The sequence below is a fragment of the Molossus molossus genome, unplaced genomic scaffold (genome assembly GCF_014108415.1).
Source record: "Molossus molossus isolate mMolMol1 unplaced genomic scaffold, mMolMol1.p scaffold_m16_p_8, whole genome shotgun sequence".
Lineage (NCBI taxonomy): Eukaryota > Metazoa > Chordata > Mammalia > Chiroptera > Molossidae > Molossus > Molossus molossus.
Genome location: NW_023425402.1, coordinates 55,028,383 through 55,051,390, shown reverse-complemented (window position 1 = coordinate 55,051,390; position 23,008 = coordinate 55,028,383). Strand labels below are relative to the sequence as shown.

The 23,008-nt window shown below is 43.9% G+C and overlaps 1 protein-coding gene across 4 annotated transcripts in view; it reads right to left on the bottom strand.

The window, feature by feature from the left end:
• The window catches only part of FAXC (failed axon connections homolog, metaxin like GST domain containing), a 68,758-nt gene extending 47,595 nt beyond the window's left edge, over nucleotides 1-21,163 (bottom strand). Inside the window, exons 1-4 of one of the 4 annotated variants that reach the window (XM_036249286.1) lie at nucleotides 21,139-21,163; nucleotides 20,534-20,655; nucleotides 14,926-15,061; nucleotides 2,375-2,571 (exon numbers count right to left, since the gene is read on the bottom strand). In XM_036249286.1, the coding sequence (XP_036105179.1) occupies nucleotides 2,375-2,571; nucleotides 14,926-15,061; nucleotides 20,534-20,640 (440 nt within the window). In that variant the 5' untranslated portion in view covers nucleotides 20,641-20,655; nucleotides 21,139-21,163. Of the gene's footprint in view, nucleotides 1-2,374; nucleotides 2,572-12,579; nucleotides 12,848-14,925; nucleotides 15,062-18,877; nucleotides 19,073-20,533; nucleotides 21,058-21,138 lie in introns of those variants that run through there. The other 3 variants (XM_036249285.1, XM_036249288.1, XM_036249287.1) reach the window with 3 other exon arrangements.
• Between the last annotated feature and the right edge of the window lie 1,845 nt (nucleotides 21,164-23,008).

Genomic DNA, 23,008 nt, shown 5'->3' with positions numbered 1-23,008 from the left:
TCTCAAATGAACTCTTGAGGAGACACAAATGAGAAATAGTAGCTAACCCAAAAATAAGTGTTTTTCTAATTAAAAAGAAAGAAGAGTCTGTGTATGACCCAAGCACTTGGAGGTTGGTGGTCCATAAAATTAAGATACTTTCCTACCAGGATACCACCTCCCACCTCCCTCCACCCCTCGCACAGCACTCCTCCCTCCCCCACCATACCCTGCTCCCAGCAAGTATCAGAGGGGCCCTTGAGAGAGAGAAGCGGGAGGAAGAGCAGAAGATGGACTTCTACCATGAAGTAAATATACATAAACCATTCACACACCCAGAGCAAGAAGCAGTGACAGGTGGTACTTGGGAATCTTTCTAACCAAAATATAAATTTCAGGAACCATTACAGAAGTCAAAGAGTTGTAACAAAACTACCAACCAGTGTAAGGCTTTGGCTTCTTTTCAAGCAGCTGACAAAGCACCAGCTCTCCACATTAGGGCCCATCAATCAAATGAGGTAGGCTTTGGAGGGCCACATCAAGGAGGGGTAGGAGGGCCCTCTACTGGTTCTTCATGTCCCTCAATCACTGTGGGGACTGGGATCTAGCTAGCACATGACACAGGCTCCGTCACACAGGCTAAGCATGTCACAAAGAGTCATGCCTTTGGGTCCTCCCTGCAGAACCCTGCATTCTTTGAAATGGGAAGGCCAGCAGTTCTCAAGCAGTGTTGCTACAAGGAAAAGACCTGGGTTCGTTCTGGAACCTGGTCTGTGATTACTCCCACACAGACCAGCACCCCTGCCTGCTCCCACCTTGCTCCCACCCCCTTCTGAAGTGGTGTTTCAGGTCAGCCCTGCAATAAACTGGGAAAGAACAGGAAGTAGAAAAAGGAAAAGAAAAATAGAGGAGCACTTAAAATCCAAGAGATAGAACCACAAGTTTTCCATTTAGAAAGAGAGCTGAATGGATGAAATGGGAAGGTGACAAGGAAGAACCTTCCATATCAACTCCACACTGAGTGTTTCTCCTAGTGCAGGAGGTAAAAGCTGGGTGACCTCCTGACCAGGGGCAACAATTCATGACTAAAGAAGTGGGCTTAACAATTCTTATTGAATCTTTGGAACAAGACAAAGTTTGCAGAAATCAGAGAAAAAACTTCTCTTATCTACTGGGGTATAGAGAGGTGCTCCAACTAATGGATGAAAGAAAAAACAAACAGATGACAATGAGTTTGTAAAGCAAGAAGACCCAGGCCTGTTTAACTCCCGCAGGGCCACAGCCTGCACAAGGCCATGTGCAGAACAGACTCACTCATCAACACAGTGTGAGTCAGGGAATACAAGCTAGCGGTCAGGCAGTCGGGGCACAGGCACGCAGAGAGAGGTAGCACGCTTTACTTCTGGAATACAGAGACGCTCCTGTCCTCTGGGGAAAACTGACAATAATCCTACAAAGCTTGGGTCATTTATTTCACCTAAGACCACTCTCCTGATTTACTTCTTTGTCCCCTTCTCTGGGCATCTGATAAAATGTTGTTTTAATTCCGCGGTTTGTACTGGCAAAGAGCCCAGTCTTTTGAAATATCTCCCTCACCTTAGTGAGGGGTGGCTAGATCAGGGGTCAACCAACTATAGCTCACAGGCTAACACATTTACATTTTTAAATGGTTGAGGCAAAAAAATAAAATAAAATAAATCTTTTGTATTCAATGAAATTCATATGTCAGTGCTTCTACTGAAACACGGTCATGCTTATTCATTTGCATATCATCTATGGCCACTTTTCCACTACAACAGCAGGACAGGGTGGAGTGAATTGGAACTGTGGACACCACGGGTTTGAACTGTGTGGGTCCACTTATACGTGGATTTTTTTCAATAAATATATACAGTACTATAAATGTATTTCTTAATACACTTTCTTTTCTCCAGCTTACTTTATTGTAAGAATGTAGTAATAATACATATAACATACAAAATATGTGTTAATTGGCTGTTCATGTTATCGGTAAGGCTTCCAGTCAACAGTAGGCTATTAGTTGCAGTTAAGTTTTGAGGGAGTCAAAAGTTACATGTGGACTTTTGACTGCCCAGGGCATTGGTGCCTCCCATCCCCAAGTTGTTCAAGGGTCAACTGTAGTTTCTACAGAGACATATGGCACACAAAGCCTAAACCAGGTACTAGCTGGGGCTCTACAGAACATGTCAGCCCTGTTCGACATACCTGGAAACTTAACAGTCTAAGTTTGATCCCTAAGTCAGTCAGAATGCAGAAAACTTTTAAAAGCTTTTTTTAAAGGAAAGGTTTGGGGAGTAGCTGAAAAGTGACAAAGAACTTGGCTTATTCCAAAGGCCAAGGACAGGCCCTGGGCAGCCCGGCGCCCGGGACTCACCAGTAGAAGTGCTCCTCCACCATCTTGGTCACCGCCCTGGACACGGCTCTTTCATGAGGCCCGAGGTGCTTGTTTAAATTCACTCCAAGTTTCTCCTCCAGAAAGTCAATTATGAATTCTGTGCCAGAAACTTTTTCATGATTATATTCAATCCAAGGCATTTTCCCTTGAGCAGAGAGTTTTCCACCAAAATAGTTCTAAGCAGAGTAAAGTTTAAAAAGAGAAAAGCAATGTTTTATTTAAATTTCACCATATGATTAACAGAAGCAAACATTCCAACCATATATTTGATAGTGACTGGACTACTCAAGTGATTGTACTCAGCACATAAACTCTTAGAATAAATGATTTCTCTTGGGAAAAGAAAAAAAAAAAACAAGATTTCCTTCACATAAAGATATTACTTTATTCCAATAAATTTTATCATGGGCTCCAGCTTATTATTGAGAGAGAGAGAGAGAGAGGAGAGACAGCCAGCCAAAAGAAAAGAAAGCATATATCCATGCAAAGACTTGTACACAAATGTTCATAGAGGCTTTATTTGCAATTGTTAAAAACGGGAGAAAATGCAAATGTTCATCAAGAGATAAATAAATAAGTAAATTCTGGTATAACTTTATAATAAAAAGGAATGAACTACTGATACACAATGACATGGGTGAATCTCAAAATAACATTGCGTGAAAGAAGCCAGACCAAAAAAAGAGTACTTACTGTAGGATTCCATTTATATGAAACTCTAGAGATTCAAACTGATCTATAGGGACAGAAAGCTGACCATGCTCAGGAGGATGGGGGACAGGAAGTGACAGGAGAGAGGATTATCAAGGGGCAAAGAGAAAGTGTGTGGGTAATAGATACATCACTATCTTGATTGTGGTGAATTTTTTCATGAATATTTACATATGCCAAAATTTATCAAATTATACACTTTAAATATGTGCCATTTATAGTATGCCAATTAGACCTCAATAAAGCTATGTTTTACTTCAAAAAGACTGCATTAGACAAATCTTAAATAAATCAGACCTCAACATCTTTAAACTGTTTCTCTAGAGTAGGGATCAACAAACTTGTTCTGTAACCACCCAGACAGTACATTTTAAGCAACCCAACTGGTCTCTGTTGCAGCAACTCAACATTGCAGTTGTAGCTTGAAAGTAGCCAGAGACAGCACATAAATGAATGACAGTGGCCACAAAACACTGTTTATGGACACTAAAATGTGAAATGTAATGTCATAGAAAATATTCTTTTGACTTTTTTCAACTATTTAAAAATGTGAAAACCGTCCCCTTTTTTGGCAGACCCGCAGCCTGCACACCTCTGCTCTAGAGGCATCCATTTACCCTATCACCCCTGGAGAAACAAAGTTCAGCTTAAGTAATCATACGCTCCAAGCCCTGCACAAGAAGAGCCCTCCTTGTCCAGATGCTTCATGACAGCAAACTCTGTGAGGGCCCCTTTCTAGGAGAGCCCGGGTCAAATCTTCTTTTAGACTAGAAATCAGTATTTGCCAAAATTTTTTTTAATTACCATTTTGGGTTATTTTATGTATGAGAGAAATCATTGGGATTAACAAAGATGACTAATGCTCTAATTGTTCTTACCTAAAACACATGAAGATTTGTATGTGCCTTTCCCAAAAACCAAACAGTACCGCTCACCACAAGAGATAACAAACATAGAATGTTACAAAATGACGAAGTCAAGCCTCTCTGTGTCTAAGCATTATGCCTGCAAACTGTGAGTGGCTTGTATGACCACTGAATTGGCCCCCAGTGAGATAACAGGGTTATGGCTGAATAGCACAACACTTGAAGGCTGTTGCCCATTTGTGCCCACAAGGACTGGGCGTGGATTATGCTTGAGGGCCCCAGGCTTCTCAGACCTTTGACGAAATATCACCTTTCTGGAAAGCTAAAAAGCAGAGCAGGTACTAGCTTAATGTTGCTTACTGCTGTCTCTGATGGAGCATACTGGAAATTTTGACTGGTCTCCATCTCTTGGTGTTGATACTTTATCCCATTGCTTATTCTAACAAAATTCATTCTGGAACAAAGGGAGTTAATGGGGCTGCTGTCAGTCATATTGCTTCTGTGCGATTAGGAAAACAGAACCTCCGCTGGTGGATACAGCCTGTGCCAGGGTTCACAGTTTGGCAAGTCCTCCCTGCCCCCACTGCTTTGCCAGGCACTGCACACAGATATGCCACCCTAGACGTTGCCCCTGATGTGGACCAGGAGAAATGTCACGCACCTCCAAAAGTTGCTAGTACATCTGACATTCTTATAATTTGTACACTAAAGATGTAAATTGTTCATATAACATGGCACTAGTCTCAAACTTCTCTTGATACAACCCATAACCTTCTAACGCATCCCCTTCTGAACTTCATTTCTGTCATTCACAAATGCAATCTGTCCTCCACACTACCATCAAAGGGAACTGTTTGCAATGCCAATAGGTTATAAGACCTCTGCTGCTCAAAATTACCCAATGGCTTTAATGAATCTACTCTAATCCCCTTCAAATGGCAGCCTAGGCCCACACCACCTAGCTGCTGTCCAACTGCCCAGCCCCCTTGCTATCAGTTCCTGTGGTTTCCTGAATCCAAACTACCTACACCCAACCAAGTCAAATATTTTGCCACCTCTCTGACTTTGTACACTCTTTACTTTTTACAGGAATTCCTTTCTCTATTCTCTGCAAAGCCCTGTCCATCCCAAACATTCTGTTCAAACTTCACTATTGATGAATTCTTTCCGCAAGGTGCAACCATTGTCTGCCTTTCTTCCATGCTTCCGCCGTCCAGTGTACGTTCTCCTCCTCTCATAGATTTCCTTCCACACTCTGCCTTTCCTCAGACACCCTCTCCCTGGGTACTTGGTACATTTTTATCTAGACCACTTTTTTAAATTGTAGTAATAAAAATTAATGGCCAACTACTATGGAAATTAAAACTCTAGTATATTTTCATCAAAAAAATGATTTTGCTTACTAGATTAGAAAAAGCAGGAGACAACATTTTAGAGACACTCTAATTGATTACGTCTAACTGAATATCAGATAAATTGGTCCAGCCAGTGTGGCTCAGTGGTCAAGCATTGACCCATGCACCAAGAGGTCACTAGTTCAATTCCCGGTTAGGACACGTGCCCAGGTTGTGGGCTCAATCCCCAGTGAGGGGCATGCAGGAGATAGTCAATCAATGTTCTCTCTCACCGATGTTTCTATTTTTCTCTCTCCTTTCCTCTCTCTCTAAAAATCAATAAATAAAAAATATTTTTTTAATCAGATAAATTAAAAAACATTTTTAAAAGAAAACAGAAAAATGTCAAAAGTCATTGGTCAGACTATGAGTAGACACAGGAGGTCTTTACCATTCATTTCAAAACATTTAAATGTGGTTATGTTACTTTAAAAATAAAAAGATACTATATATATGTGATAATTTTCTTAACTTCCTTCAATATGTTAAAGCACTCCTGGTCTGTTTTTATTTAAGCAATTGGAGTCTGGCTGATCATTAAGGGTAGTTTCTGAAGGCAATTTTGGGAAGAAAGATGAAGATCCTCTACATTTCTCCCAAGGTGAAGTCTCCCATACAAGTCTGTCCCTGGTGAGATGAATACATCCACACTCACACGGCATTATAAGCACAGCAGTGAATGCTGTAAGTTTGACGGAACCATCTGCTCCATCATTATTCAGTGTACAACCGTGGGCCTCCCTGAGTCTCCCTAATCTTCCCTGGGCCTCAGTTTCCTTCTCTATAGAATGGGGATCATATAATAACAGTTGCTAGAATCAAGTGAGAAAATGCACATGAAGTGTTTGACAAAGTGCCTGCATCATAAGGATTGACATCACCATCACCATCACCATTCTGAGATGGAGAACTTGAGACCTTAAAAGAAATCCTAGCCCTGGCCAGTTTGGCTCAGCAGTTGGAGCGTCCGCCTGTGGTCCAGACAGACCCGGGTTCGGTTCCTGCTAAGGGAGCGTACCTCAGTTGCAGTTTGTCCCCGGCCCTGGTTGGGTTGTGCGGGTGGCAGTCACTTGATGTGTCCCTTTCACGTAGATGTTTCTCTCTCTTCCTCTCTCTCCCTCCTACTCTGTCTGAACAAAACAAAACAAAAAAGAAATCCTAAAGTCTTGTCATTCTGATTTGCTACACAGCCATGATGCCCCAAATTTCAGCTAAATGTATATCTATTACATTCCCTGCAGCCATCTTAAAAGGTCTCCCACTGGCTAAATCTGAACTAACCTGGGCTAGTTTAGTGGATTATAACACACTGAAAAAAAATATGTTATTGTATTATATTTTATACAATAATATATAATATGTATTATGTTTTTTTTCTTTTTTTATCTTTATTATTGAATGTATTACAGATGTTCCTCATTTTTTTCCCATTGACCCCTCCTCCCCACTCCTGCCCCTTCCTGCCTTTCCCCACACTGTTGTCTGTGTCCATTAGTTTTGCATACATGCATATAAATTCTTTGGTTTATTTCTTCCCACCCCCTAACCCCCCTTCCCTTTGAGGTTTGTCAGTCTAGCAACCAATTTGTACTTCTTAATCCCTTCACCTTTTTTATCTATTCCCCCATCCCCCCTCCCATCTGGCAACCAACAAAATGTTCTCTATATCTATGAAAATGTTTCTGGTCTGCTTGTTCATTTTGTTTGTAGATTCAATTGTTGATAGTTATGTATTCATTGCCATCTTGTTTGTTCATATTTTTTATCTTTTTCTTCAAGAAAACCCTTCAACATTTCATATAATAATGGTTTGGTGGTGATGAACAACTTTAGCTTTTCCTTGTCTGGGAAACTCTTTATATGGCTATCGATTCTAAATGACAGCTTTGCAGGATAGAGTAATCTTGGTTGTAAGTTCTTGCTTTTCATCACTCTGAATATTTCTTGCCACTCCCTTCTGGCCTGCAAAGTTTCTTTTGAGAAATCAGCTGACAGTCTAATGGGAACTCCCTTGTAGGTAACTAACTGCTTTTTTCTTGCTGCTTTTAAGATTCTCTCTGTCTTCAACCTTTGGCATTTTGATGATGATGTGTCTTAGTGTGGGCCTCTTGGGGTTCATCTTGTTTGGGACTCTCTGTGTTTCCTGGACTTGTATGTCTGTTTCCTTCACCAAGTTAGGGAAGTTTTCTGTCATTAGTTTTTCAAATAGGTTTTCAATTTCGTGCCCTCTCTCTTCTCCTTCTGGCACCCCCACGATGCGAATGTTGGCACACTTGAAGTTGTTCCAGAGGCTCCTTACATTATCCTCAGTTTTTAAAATTCTTTTTTCTTTTTGCTGTTCTGATTGGGTGTTTTTTGCTTCCTTATATTCCAAATCTATGGTTTGCTTCTTGGCTTTACCTACTCTACTATTGAATCTGTATAAATTATTCTTTATTTCAGTTAGTGCCTCCTTCATTTCTGACTGGTCCTTTTTTATGCTCTTGAGGCCCTCCCTAAGTTCACTGAGGTTCTCACTAAGTTCACTGAGCATCCTTATAAGCAGTATTTTGAACTCAGCATCTGTTAGGTTGCTTATCTCCATTTCGCTTAGTTCTTTCCCTGGGGTTTTATTCTGTTTTCATTTGGGACCTGTTTCTTTGTCTCCTCATTTTGGCTGCCTCCCTGTGTTTGTCTCTATGTATTACTTAATGAGAGGTGCAACTAGCTGAGGCCAGATGCGGCTTGTTTGAAAGAATTTAGGAAAACCTGAAGCAGGATTGAAGATAAGCTAAACCTATAGTCAACCAAATGGTACCAGCTTGGATGGGCCTGAAAGTTGGGTGGGGTGGGGCCTCAGGGAATCACCAGGGCAGGGCTACCAGTGTGAGCCAGGTTGCTGGAGTCCCAGATATGGTGGCTGTCTGCCGCCCCATGGAAGGGCTCACCAAAGGAACAAAGGCCTCTGACAGCAGGTCTGTCCTGGAGAAAACCCCCTCTCCAGCCCCCGTTCCAATGCCAAACAGCTCAGTTCTTCCCTGTATGTCTCTGGTGTCCCTCGAGCTGCTTCCCCTTTGAACTTAGAGGGAGAAAGTCCAAGTAAATCTGTGCGCAGGCCCTTTAAGAGGAGCTGCCTGGGGCTCCAGCCACCTCAGCCTCAGCCTCCCTGAGCCTCAGTTCCTGCTGGTTTTTCCAGCCAGAAGTTATGGGGACTTCTCTTCCTGGCACTGGAACCCTGAGTGGGGCACATGGTGTGGAACGGGGACCCCTCAGTCCTCAGGGAGGACCTTCCCAGCCAGGTATCCTTCTACTTTTTATCCGCCACACGTGGGTGTGGGACCAGACCGTCCGCCTCCGCCTCCGCCTCCCCTACCAGTCTCCATCCAGCTGCTTTTTTTATTCCGTAGTTGTAGGACTTCCATTCAGCTCGATTTCAGGCGGTTTTGAATGATGGTTGTCCTGTAGTTTAGTTGTAACTTGAATGTGGTTGTGGGAGGACGCGATACCACGTTTACCTACGCCGCCATCTTGACCGGAAGTCTGTATTATGGTTTTATAGAAGAATGTCCTTATTTTTTGGAGATGCACACTGAAATAGTGAGGGATGAAGTCTCACGATTTCTACCACCTACTTTCCAATGATTCATTATAAAATTGTCCATAAAAGGTATTTGTAAAGAGAAATAAAGCAAAGAAAGTAACATGTTAACAACTGGTGAATCCAGGTAAAGGGCATGTGGGTGTTTACTCTATCATTCTTTTACCGTATCTGTAGCGTAGGACTTTCTTAAAAGATGGGATGGAAAAAACAAGATCAACAAATAAATAGAACAGCAGCAGTTAAAACTGAAAGTCAGCGCAGCGACTTCCAAAGAAGCCCGTCTTTCTTTTTCTTTCTCTTATCTAAAAAGAAGTATTGTGTGAAATACATGCTTCTTACACAACCAGTTATGTCAAATGATGAAGGTGTCCTCACATATGTCTAGAGAAATGAATGGAAGGGTGATCAAAAATATCAGTGACGGTAATCTCTAGCTAGTGGGATGTCAGGAGATTTTCATTTCCTACCCATACTTTTTGTATTGCTTGAAATTCTTATTATAACCATATGTCAAATACACATAACCAGAAAAAATACTAAAGCTATTTTTATTTTTTAACAAAAATCATTACGGGAGCTTCCTATACATGTTTTGCAACTTCCTATGAGCCTATAATTATTACAAAATGAAAAGTTTTAAACTTGACCTATTGATATTTATATCCAGATTTTAAAAAGGTAATAATCAGGCTTTTTAAAAAGGCCTTGTGAAAGCAGCCAGCCTTGGTTCACAGCTTGGCATTGCCTGGGCACCTCCAAGCCCAGCACAAGAAGCAGCCATTGACAGATCACTTTGTAGCTTATGCCGGGTGACCCCAGGAAGAACAAAGGCAGTGGCTGACCTTGCCCCAGAACCAGCACACCCAGTGAACAGGTTCACATCGAAGCACCACCACCCAACCACCTCCACAAGTGACACACTCAAGGAGTGGACTCAGAGCCCTGTTGAAGTAAGTCTTGCTCTGTGTGGTGGGCCCCTGCACAGCTGACCCTCCAAGGTAGTCAGAGGTCTGTGGTTAGTGGGCACAGCCCATCCTTGCAGCTAATCAGCCTGAGTAAAACCCTCCATTGCCAACAGCAATCAAGACTCAATTACAACAAAAGGGTGTAAAGTCCACATGAGGGGTGCACCTCGAGGGCCCAGCTGGGTGACCAGGGAGGCTGTGCCACTAGACCCTACAGGACACCTACTACAACATGCCACCCTAGGAAGCCTAGGAGACATAGCAACTCTACCTAATACATAGAAACAAACAGAGGGAGGCAGCCAAAATGAGAAGACAAAGAAACATGTCCCAAATGAAAGATGAAAACAAAACTCCAGGAAAAGGACTAAATGAAATGGAGATAAGTAATCTAACAGATGCAGAGTTCAAAACATTGCTTATAAGGACCCTCAATGAACTTAGAATTTCAAGGAACTTCGTGAGAACATCAAGGAACCTAGTGAGGACCTCAAGAGTATAATAAAGGACCAGAAGAAATGAAGGATGCACTTACTGAAATAAAGAATAATGTACAGGGAATCAATAGTAGAGTAGGTAAAGCAAAGAAGCAAACCATCAATTTGGAATATAAGGAAGCAAAAACCACCCAATCAGAACAGCAAAATGAAAAAAGAATTTTAAAAACTGAGGATAATGTAAGGAGCCTCTGGAACAACTTCAAGTGTGCCAACATTTGCATCGTGGGACTGCCAGAAGGAGAAGAGAGAGGGCAAGAAATTGAAAACCTATTTGAACAACTAATGACAGAAAACTTCCCTAACTTGGTGAAGGAAACAAACATACAAGTCCAGGAAGCACAGAGAGTCCCAAACAAGATGAACCCCAAGAGGTCCACACCAAGATACATCATCATCAAAATGCCAAAGGTTAAAGACAAATAGAAAAATCTTAAAAGCAGCAAGAGACCAGATGGGAGGGGGGTTGAGTGAAAAAGATGAAGGGATTAAGTACAAATTGGTTGTTAGACTAAGGAACCTCAAAGGGAAGGGGGGAGGTGGGGCGGGTAGAGAGAAACTAAAGAACTTACATGCATATACACATAACCAATAGACACAGACAACAGTGTGGGGAAAGCAGAAGGGCAGTGGGAGTGGGGAGGAGGGGTCAAGGAGGGAAAAAAAGGAAGGACATTTGAAATACATTCAACAATAAAGATAAGTTTAAAAAAATAAAAAGGCCTGTGGGTGCCTATTAATGGTCCTCAAATATTTATTCCAGTCTCACTTAGGTTAAAAGATAAAAAAGCTTCAAATATAAAGGCATGCTCTTAGAACATGACATTTTAATCTTTTTTTTTTTGAAAGCACAGGGCAAAGAAGGGGCCGAAGGTGGAACACCCTGGGAATATGACAAACCTGTCTGCAGATGTCTGAGAAGTGAGCACTTCCCACCACCCCTTCCCAGGCATCACTTGCATCAACACAAAGCCTTGCTGATGGCACATGGGCTCAGGTACTGGGGCAGGCACATCCTCTTCTAAAGCACAGAACCACTTTCCTTTTACCCAAGATCTCTGCCCTGCACTGAACAACCCCTCCACATATTTTCTGTAGAGACCTCACAGAAGAAAATAACACTCCCAGACCATTCCTTTTTAAAAATATATATACACTTGCCCTGGCTGGTTTTGCTCAGTGGCTGGAGCATCAGCCCTCAGACCAAAGGGTTGCAGGTTCAATTCCCATTCAAGGGCACGTACCTGGGTTGCAGGTTCAATCCCTGGCCCCGGTTGGGGTCGTGCGGGAGGGAACCAATGAATATACCTCTTTCATATTGATCTTTTTCTCTCTCTCCCTCCCTCCCTCCTTTCTACTCTCTCCAAGAAAATCAATGGGAAAATATATTCAGGTGAGGATTAACATATGTGTGTGTGTGTGTGTGTGTGTGTGTGTATAATAAGAAATAATCATTTCAGAAGGGTGTAAGCGTTTCCCTTCTCCAAGGTCTCTGTAAGAGCTCCAGGCTTCACAGCGAGGCATGTGCCCTGCTGCTTCAGTTAAACTACCTAAACAGCAGCTGCTCCGAAACATGAACTAAGGATTTAGTTAGGCTGCTGGTAAAGATGGGGGGGCGGCAATCAGCACCTGAAGGCCAGAAGGCAAGAAAGGAGAAGGCGGGACAGCCTGGCAGCTGGTGCAGCTGCTGCAAACAGCAGGTGGCTTCATGGGGTTGGGGACACACGGGATCCTGAAAGCAGCCAGAAACTCAACACACAGAATTTAGGTGTTGGACCCTAACTGTCCCAAAGCTATCGTGGCTAAGGGAGGCACTCTTTCTAGAGTGATGATGAAACAGAAACAGACAGCTGCCGGATAGCAGCCTCTTCCTCCAGTCTGCACCCCTCGGTGACACCTCTTTAGTGCTGACTGCCAACAGCAAGATGGACAGTGATCTTTCAAACCAGATCCCCTGCACTGAGATAAGTCAAGCCTTGTCTGTTTTTACTGCTAGTTTCTCCTCCATCACTGGCTTAGAAAGTCCTGGCTAATCTCCCTGCTTCTGCTTCCAAACTCACCCTTGCATTGCAGTTCCCAGTCAGAAATACCCCATGTCCCCCCAGATCCCCCACAATCCTGACTCAGTGCCTCCTACCACATTCCCAGAGAAACTCCATAATAGCACTTACCAAGCTGAGAGCATGACACTCATCTCGTCCCGTGCTGCTTAGAAGGGTCACTGCTGACCCCATCCCTCTTCTGTAGAAAAACCGGCTCAGAAAGCACAGGCCCTGGGGAGTCAGGGCTTGGACGGGAATATGGTTAACAGGGCAGCCAAAAGCTTGGCTGGGTGAGGAGCTCTCCCCCTCCAACCTTCCTGCTTGGTCTGCTTCCATTCAGGGAGACCACCACCTCTCAATGCTGATACTTTGAAAGAACTTCAAGGTGAACCTCTGACCAGTGAGAGCCACTTGGAGGAGTGGCAACAAACCAGAGGAACCACACTGGGGCTCACCTCCTTCCCTTTCTGCAACTTCCCCCCGAAGTACACAACCTGTGGGCTGAGCTTTAGACCTTGCTCATATACATTCCCAGGCAGGGAAGCTGACATCCCTGGTGAAAGGAGGTCTCAAACCAAAACAACTAGACTTCAGAGGAGTACAACCACTACAGGAGAGCGCAACAGCCTGGATACCTACAACGTGAGGCAGAAATATAGGGACAAGCCAAAAAAAATTTAATTAGCATGATAAATATCCTCTAAGAGATCATGGAAGAGATCAGTAATGAAACCAAGGGGAACTGTTAAGGAGGAAATGTAAAAGCTGAGCACAGTGGAGAGAGGAAGAGCAGGATGGATGACAGGAGAGAACGGAGCAGCGGGTGCTCAGAGAGATGGGTCTGCCGGAAGGAAGAAGAGAATGAAGGGACACGTTCAGAGACGCAAAACCAAAGCAGAGCCTTCAGGATCCAGAAATAAGGGAGCAGAAAAAAAGGAAGTATTTGAAGAAAATGAATAATTCCCCCAAATTAAAAAGATTAAAGACTTCCAATTAAAAGAGTTCATAAAGGATCAAGCAAGATACATAAGGACCTACAGTGAGGCACAGTATAGTGGAATTTAAGATTGTCAAGATAAACACAAATTCTAAAAGCTACCAGAGAAAAAAAGAAAGACAACAAATCAGATATACACTCGATTTTTCAAAAGCAACAAGGACGCAAAAAGGCAATGGAGATATATTGTTAAATGTTTATATTAATAAGAGAATATAATTTTTAAACCACTGAAAGAAAAGGACTTTGAATACAGAATTATCAGATTCGAGGGCAAAGGTGCTCTCAGCATGCAGGGCCACAGCCTGCCACTTAAAGGCTCACTCTGAAAATACTCATCAAGGAAGAACTCAGATAAAAAGACAAACAAATCCTGTGAGGAAAGAGATGGGAAATTAGGATAGTAAATAGCTTAGTAAGGCTTGTTGTCTAAAAAAGAGCCGAGAGAAAAAAGAGAGAGTATTTCCAGATTTCCAGAAGAAGCGTATTACACAACAGAAACACAAATGGGGTGAGGGCTGGGAAGAGAGAGACCAAGGTTCGCCTGAACCTGCTAAGGTCCTTGTATTATTAGAGGGTAAGTACAGAAGAGGATGCATTTAAGAAATAAATAGGGATAAAGAAATACAAATTAGGATCTTAAGAGCAATCACTATAACAAAAACAAAATAGAATTTGTGCGTGGCAACCATTTGATGTCTCTCTCTCGCATTGATGTTTCTCTCTCTCTCTTTCCACCTCTTTCCCTCCCACTCTATCTGAAGATAAATGCAAAAATGTCTTTGGGTGAGGATTAAAAAAAAAAAAAAAAATTGCATTTGGCTAGAACTTAGGTGAAAAAGAAAAACATAAGAGAATTTTTTTTTAATACATAGAATTAAATGACAATAAAAACACAACCTGTCAAATTTGTGAGACACAACTCAAGCATTACTCAGAGAAAAATGTATACCCTTAAATACATTCCTCTGTTCACTCTCTAATGCTGAAGTGAGCCAATGTTTCCCAGGATGCCACCCAAACAAAACATGGAACACTGTGGAGACACTCTCACGAGATCTGCGTATACTTCCCTGGTGCCCACTGGGTGCTCTGCTCCCAGGATTCATGAGACAAAACGCAATGCTGTCAATAAATAGAAACCTAAAGGATAAAACCACATCAGGAAATGGTACAGCCACCTGTATTAACAGCTGCCCAATAAACCTACCCAAACTATTGACCAAATTGTATTCTATGTCAGAAAAAATAACATGACCCAAACCCTACTGAAGCTCATACCCTTTTGAACCTACATTAAACTGAATGTAAAAATCAACAGACCCTGGAGTCAAGTACCCACAAAGGACTGGGTGCTGCTACGTTCACACTCGCCCCCTCCAGCACCAAGTGCCAGCCCTTCCCATTGTGTGAGACTAGGTACCGCTCTCTGACCGATGTTGCTGTCTTGAGAATAGAAGATATTTGCACACAAGTACCTGATAGGGTAAGTCAGCCATCCTCAAATAAGTTTCCATTTTCAAACAGAAAGGAGATAAACTGGGGACACCATTGTTAGGTCTTGCAAACTGATGCAAAATAATAGCATCTCTGGAGTCAATCTCTTGCTGTTTCCTGTTAAAACCAAAACAGAAATAAAGAACAACCCGCGAGTTATACATTCAGTTCCCTTAGTTCCTCGGAGATCCCTGCGGGGCTGTAGCTCCTCAGTGAACAAGCAGATCTGTTTTTCACAGGGCTTTCCTCACCCGGAGACTCTCAGGAAGTGGAAGGTGGGTGAGACACAAACCCCGATATTACTATGACCCCAAGGGCTCAGAAAAGTAACTACATGTTTCTGGTCCCTTTATCCTCTGGACAGGAAGAGTACTTTCAGGTACAGGTCCCCCTCTTTCCCTTCTTTCCCTTACTGGTTATTTTCTCTGCCAGGGAACAAGTTGGATTGATAAAATGATCTTCTGAGCTTATTATGTGCCAGGCATTGCTTTGAGGGCTTCACAGGTATTATCTCATTTAAACCTCCACAATAACCTTATGAGGTAGGTGCTATTGCGATCCATGTTTTATAAATGAGGAAAGTGAGACACAGAGATTAACTTGCCCAAAGTCATATCACTAGTAAACAGCAGAACCTAGACTGAACCAGGCAGTCAGAGCCTATGGCCTTAACCACAGACTGCACCATGAAACAGTGTTCTTCCACAGGACCCTAGGATAACAGTGCAGATTTACTCTGCCAAGACCCACAACTTCAGGAAATCTGAGATGCTGGTCCCTCTTCCAAACTGCCCATGCCCTCACCTGGCCTTTCACCCCTGGTGCCGAGGAACCCGGCTCTGGGCTCTCTCATCCTCTCTTCCCTCACAGGGTCCACACAGCATGTATCTTAGTGCCCCTACCTTTTCCTTCTTCTGTCTCAGCCACACTTCATGTCCCTTTTCCTTTGGCTACATTTTAGGTAGGGAAGACCTCCCTGGTACAGCTTTTTAATAGTCACCATGACGCCCTGGCCGGTTTGGCTCAGCGGTTAGAGCGTCGGCCTGTGGTCCTGAGAGACCCGGGTTCGGTTCCCGCTAAGGGCACGTACCTCGGTTGCAGTTTGTCCCCGGCCCTCGTCGGTTGTGCGGGTGGCAGCCACATGATGTGTTCCTTTCACATCGATGTTTCTCTCTCTCTCTCTCTCTCTCTGTTCCTCTCTCTCCCTCCCACTCTACCTGAACAAAAAATGGAAAAATGTCCTCGGGTGAGGATAAAAAAATAAATAAATAAATAATAGTCACCATGAGGTAAATGAGTACTGGATTCCAAGTCTGGACACCTGGAGCAAATCCAAGTCCTGCCTCCTACTGGGCATGATACCCTGGACTTCTCCTCTCTCACAGGGAAAGTGAGACAGTATCTATTGTGTATTGATTATCCTGATAACTAAATAAGCTAATATATATAAATATTTGGTGAGCTATCAAGCATTATGAAAGAGGGGTAGACTTTATTCTTTTTCAGAGAGAGATGGTCTTATCCCCTTATGCTACAAAATCTCATCATTCCACACAGCTCTACTCATACACCACAGGAACTTCCTGCAATTTCCATCTTCCACTCTGTCCAACCACTTCCCACTCTTCCCTTTGGCCTTCCCTGAGCCCCTGGTTCCCTCACACTGTTCCTGGCTAAATCCCTTGAGTAGCTCGATCTCAGCAAGCAAGGACAAGCTCTTCGTACCATCCTCACATGGATGCTCACTTACTGCAGCATCTCCGTTCAGCATAACAAACTCTTCTGGAGTTTACCACTGACGTGCCCATTCCACTTACAGAGGTAAGAATGGCTCCTTTGAAAATATTGGTTAAAAAAGTAAAAATATTTGCTGCTTTCTGACAATATTTGCTATGAAACAAAAGTTTTCATTTAGATGAAATGTTTGGGAGGTCAGATAGTAAAATTAAGAAGCCATTTGGACTATGTTCTTAGACAGTGCAAACTGTAGATTTGACAATTTACTGATTTTGTCCAGCCAAATAATTCAAGTCATGGAGTGGTATTTTCACGTAAATTAGCCAGGCAAAAATTTACGAATGGAAAGGTTGGGAGATAAATATCAAATCCCCTATGCCACTAGCCAGAACAACCTAATTCTAATGGTTGAGTCATGTCATAATAAGAATAGAAGCTCACTATGCGACAAGCATTTGTGCCAATGACTTTGTATACATGCATATGAAATTATTTCAGTAACACTACAGAGTGGATATTGTTATGGTTTAAATTTAGTATATTATACTACACTTAAATTTTATAGCAGACAGGGAACTCGAAGCTCAAAAAGGTTAATAACTTGCCCAGGGAATATGAGTTTTAGATCATGTGGTTAACAGTTGTAGTTCCCAAGCTTTTAAGCACTTCAACTACACCAAAATGGATAATTTCTCAGTTAATAATATTAAAACAGCCAGTTTAACTCAGACCACTCAAGCCTGAAAGTTTCTGATGAAAATCTATAACAACTAATGTCCAACCTTTATTGTATGCTCACTGTATGTCAAACGGTGTGCCAAGCATTTCATATGTGCTAACATTTTATCAACTCCATGAGGAAGACTACTATTATCATCCCTATTTACAGATGAGAAAACCCAATAGCCAAGAAGCTTACTCTCCAATCCAAGGTCACATGGTTGATTAAAAGCAGAGTGAATTTTAACCCTATCTGGCCCCAGAGCCCTCCCTCCACACATGAGGAACCTCCCTCTAACTTAGGATCAGAGAAGTGGGTGACCTGTTTCCTGGACAGCTATATTTTATAAAATGCCCTTACAATGAGGGTTGTATAAGAAAACACCTGTAAAGCAGCAAGACTGGCCCCTATTCCCATGGGGAAAGATATCACAGGTGACCGCACCTCTGTGTACAGCTGATGAGCTGTTTATGGAGGTCAGATGATCCATGGGCTGCTCTGATTCCCTAAGTGTTCTAGGACAGGATGAGTCCATGGGCCTGAAGTGCAAATGAGCTACCAGTAACAAAGTCATTACTCAGTCATTCAACGTATAAACAATACCTTTCCAAATGCTGAATTGAACTTAAGATAGCTGCTGAGGCTACCTCCACGCAAGGATCAAAAAAAGCACAGGGTTGGGACTACATTTGTTTAAAAATATTATGGCAGGGAAAACATGAGTAAAATTCAAAATGCCTACTTAGGTTATACTCATTAATAAAACTTCGCAAATAATTCTCACCAGTCAACTTCACTTTTCAACTCTGAAGACAAACTTTCAGGTTAAGTCCAAGCAGCAGCAAATTCAAGCAGAATGGTGAAGGCTCTGATTGACAGTGAACTCAGACAGTGTAGCCATTTCAAGGTGTATTGTCCATTTCCCATATATGTGTTTTCCCTAAACTACACAGACAATTGACTATTTCACCTTAAGTGGAGGTCTCTATCATGTAACCTCTGAACATCAGTCCGCAACCTCAGTTTTTTTCCACTATCCCTCCGTGCCCCTAGAGGCTGTCAAAAACTCAGGTCCTTACCACAGTCCTGTCTTCCCCGAGCTATGCCCCAGTTCTCTACATTTTTCTTCCTCTTCCCCCATCAAAACCTATTTCAGAATTTGTACTCTCTAGGAGACAGTGGTAAAAAAGTTCAGGCTTGAATCTGGATCCTAGTACTCTTACTGTGTGATCTTGGGCAAGTTGCTTAACTATCCTGGGCTACAATTTCTTTACCTATAAAATGGGGATCGAGCATCCAACGCTAGTTGTGAGGAATAAATGCAATCACGCAAGCAAAGCACTGCTATGCAGAGCCCCTACTAAGGGCTCAAAACAGGGCAGCTACTTTTATTACTTGCATTATAATAGGACTTTCCAACTCAGTTTAAGCATTTGTCAAGAAACGAAAGTGAATAAACCAAGGATTAAACACACCTCAACTAAATATGTATCCAAGTAGTCCCCTGAGCAGGTGAAGGACACATCTGTGTGCACAGACCTCTTCTGTGTCCAGCGACCACACCTACCAGGGTGTGGCCTGCTCCCAGAGTGAGCTCTGAGCTCCTCGCTATTTCTGCAAGGTCATGTAAGCAAGGTTTAGACTCAGCCCTGTGAAGACATGTCTTCACTCCCTTCACAAAGTGGATAACTGGTGAGAAGCACATGGTTTGGGATCCTGAAAAGGCTTTGGGCTGGAATATAATTGAGAAACAATGGGATTACCATTTAAATTACTGCACAAATGTTTTAGTTTTGCATAGAGCTTGAACCTTTAACTTGAAATAGAATTCTAAAAGTAGTAGAAACATAAAATAATCTAGAGAGATCATTTTACTTTTTAAATTATTTGGTTCAACTAGATTCAAGGTAGTGCTGAGAGTATTCAATGTATACAATGAAAATAAAATTTCTCAGTTATTACTAAATATGAAAGCACATTTCCCCAGGCCTAAATGATTCCTCCTCCTCTCAGAGGCTAGAAATATGCACAATACCTAAGTTAGCCTGTCACAGTGTCCTCCTGGGATGTCTACTGGCCTGTTAAAGGTCACTGTCACTGTCTTTGTTTACAACCTATTGTGTAGGTCTCCTCCACTGGAAAAAGGCAGTGTGGGCACCTTTCTCACTATTCAAAAAATACTGGCCCAGAAGGACATGCTGAGCTATTGAAAACTGCTTCTTCTGGTCATCTCCCAGTGACAGAGGGTTCAAACACACAGAAATGTTCATGGTAAATTAATGTAGCAATTAGCCAAACGACCATCTCAGTAGCCTGTGGTATTACCTTCCTCAAACAAAGATCTCATGTACAGCTGGGTGTACCAACACCAGGGGCCTCCATTTCCTGGTATCTCCAAGTCAATCCTGTCAACACTCTGCGGCAGGCAGCCATGGAACTGTTTATGGCTCTGGGTGACTTCCAAGTTCTTGTCAAACACGCCCATGTGCTAGTCCTATCCTCGAATCTCCTAGGGCTCACACAACAATGGCATTTAAACCTGAAGATGATGTTTAGCTTTAAATACCAGATTAGCAGAGAACCAGGTGAAGGCTGCATCAAAACTGCACAGCACACCTGGGCATGCATCCTTAACAGGGGCCCAGAAGTCTCTGGACCTTTTGCAATATCAGCCTTCTGATGATACTAACATTTGGGGAGGGAGAATGGAGAGCTAACCTTTAAGTAAAAGATAAGGTTAGCGGTTAATGTTCCAGCATTATTATCTATAAACAAATAAGGTATTTCATAAAAATGTAACTTAGTATTTCTACAGGGCCTAATTCTATTGTTGCAAAACACTGCACTTAGGATCTTCCCAAAGATTTTTTGCTTTCAGCACCGCAAGACTGGGAGACAATGTTTTTCCCTCCCAACACCAGTTTAATTCTCTTGTCAACTCTAAACTGCCCCTCAAGGCCAGGTGACCATGGATTGCCTCTGGGGAAAGGTAAGGACAGGACCCTGAGCACTTGGGTGGCGTGACCGAGGAGCTGGCACGGTCGTTCCCCCCTTCCCCCTCCATCGCGCCTGCCCTGCCCTGGCCAGGTGCCCCTCCGGCGCCCCAGCGCGGGGCCCTCTCTCCGGCTCACCTAATGACCAGGAGTTCGTGGAACAGGTACGCAGCTGCAGCCAGCAAAGCTCCCCCAGTCAAGTAAAGTGTTTTCTTCCACCAGGGATCGGAGCCCAGCCCTGCCATGATCCCACTGTAATCCTGCAAAGGGAAAGCGATGATGTCCCCATAAAAGGAGAAGGGCTCCTCGGACCCGGCCCACCAGCCGAAGAAAGAGACGCTCTGGTTCCAGCTCAGATCGACCACGCACGGCCTGGACGAGGCAAAGCCAACCCCCCAGTGCATACTGCGCGGCTGGCTGCGGGCGCCCCTCCCAGGGCCCGCGCCGCCCGCATGGGAAGGGGCCGGCGCGGGGAGCGCGGGCTCAGCTGCGTGCGGTGGGAGCGGACGGCGCAGGCGGCGCGGGCGTCGGCGACCCAGGCGGTGGCAGCAGAGGAGGAGGAGTTGAAAGGGCCTGGCGCGGCCCTGACCGGCGGGACCCCAGAGCCCAGGGCAGCAAGGGCCGCCGCCGGGTACCCCCGCAGCGGCCTCTCCTAGCCTCTCTTTGTGTTGGCGCCTGGAGAAGGCCTCGTGATGTCATTGCTCCCCGGGTCAGGAAAACAGAGGCGGGATAAAGTCACCTACCCCGCGCCCTGCCCCTGCCCCCGCCCCGCATCTCCGCGGTCCTGAGGCCTCCGCCCCGGCCGGCGCTGCAGGGCTGGGGCGCCCCCGGCGGGCTCCGCGCCTCTGGCGGTACGGCCTGGAAAGGCTCCGGGAGCTAGGGCAGGGCTGCGGGGGTGTCTACAAATGCGGATCCGCCCGGAGGAAGCTGCAGTCAAGGCCCGGATCTTGGTCCCCCCCACCCGCGGCCCGCCCTCCGCCTACGTTCCATCCCCTCCCGCAAGCGAGAGTGTGGGGAGCGCGCAGGACTCACCTGGGGCCGCGCGGAGCTGCGGGCAGGAAACGCCACCCGACGGGGCTGGAAACCAACACCCGCATCAAGGATCGGGAATTAGATTGTTCTGATCATCAGCAAAGTGCTGTGTATTTGCATAACTTGTAAAAACACTCTTATCACGTTACACAATTACTGAGGTCTTGTCCATGTGCTCGTGAGAAGGAGATCTCTGGTGTAACAAATAACAAAAATGTACTCTAGAGAGATGTTCCTTCTAGCTCAAGTATTTCCTCTTTGAAATTGTTACCAGGGAACTTGCTGATGTGGGCTGTTTTATTTTTCCTTTCCTTTTCGGAGCAGAAAATATGTCAAACTATGTCTGTTCTATTTTTTTCCTGTAACTTCATTTTTTAATGCTTGTACGTACAAAGAGTAGGATCGTGTTTTATAGTTTATGATGTACACATAAATTTTAGCAGGAGCATGGATAATTGAAAATTAGAGGAACTGGGAAAATACCAGCCAGGGGAGTTATCTATCACTCTTATGGTGAAAGGGTGGATAGAGCCCCCAGGCTCTTGCAGGAGGGAGCAGAGATTGTGGTAAAGGGGGACTCCCCTTCCATTCTACTTCCCTACCACACCAGACCTTAGAACAGGCAGAGAGTGTGTTCATATTATTAAAATGTGGGCTTATTTCCAGTCCCAAGGAGATAAAGGGAGGGGCTAGCCAGGCTGGTACCCAAGTACCAACACATGAGGGGTCCCTAACACGACTGAATATGCATATGTGGCCTCTCAAGAAGAAGCAGGGTGTGGCTGGAAGCAAACCTTCCATGAGCAAGTAGCAAGGAATGGAACTCAAGGGCCTTCCAAGGAGGCCACAAGGCCCTGTCCATTGGAGGCAGAGCAGGCAAGTTTGGGTGAGGGCAGAAATGCCCCCTGCTGACAGGGGACAAAGAGTGCTAGCACCAGTGATTCTCCATTCTCTGTCCCTCCCACATAGCACTCCGACTTTGCTCTCATTAAGTGTTGAGCCAATATTTAAAGAACAGCAGTTTGATATTTGGTACCAAATGATGTGCCTGTGTGTCTAGGTCCAGCCGTGGGGATGGGCATAAAGCACCTTGAGTGGAGGAACATGGAAAACAAAAGGGAGAATCCACAGTGGTAAACCCTATGACTAGCAAACAACTTAGAAACCAGATGAAACTGATATTTTGATCCCAGAGAGCCACTGACTGCTTTTCACTCTCACAGCTGCTCTGAAAGGCAGACCTGCCCACCCAGTGGTGAAGGCGTGGCCCACTGCTGCATCCTGGGAGTATCAGATCATCTTTGAGCATTATTTGGTCTTTGGTTCAAATATGGTTTACATTTTCAGAGATGCCCTAAAGTGAAAGCCTGTAAGAGGCAGGTATAGATAAAATAAACCCCCATAAGAGAAGCTAAAATATAACCTTAAACAATCTGATGTAGATTAATGTATAGTTTTTAGATCCGTAGCACAGAACAGAGAAGATTATTAGAACTTGGCTTGTATAAAGGTGAAAGGAGGCAGAGTAGTCTGAGAGGACCTATGAGTTGGATGAAAGTCTGGTACGAGAATGTTAGAATA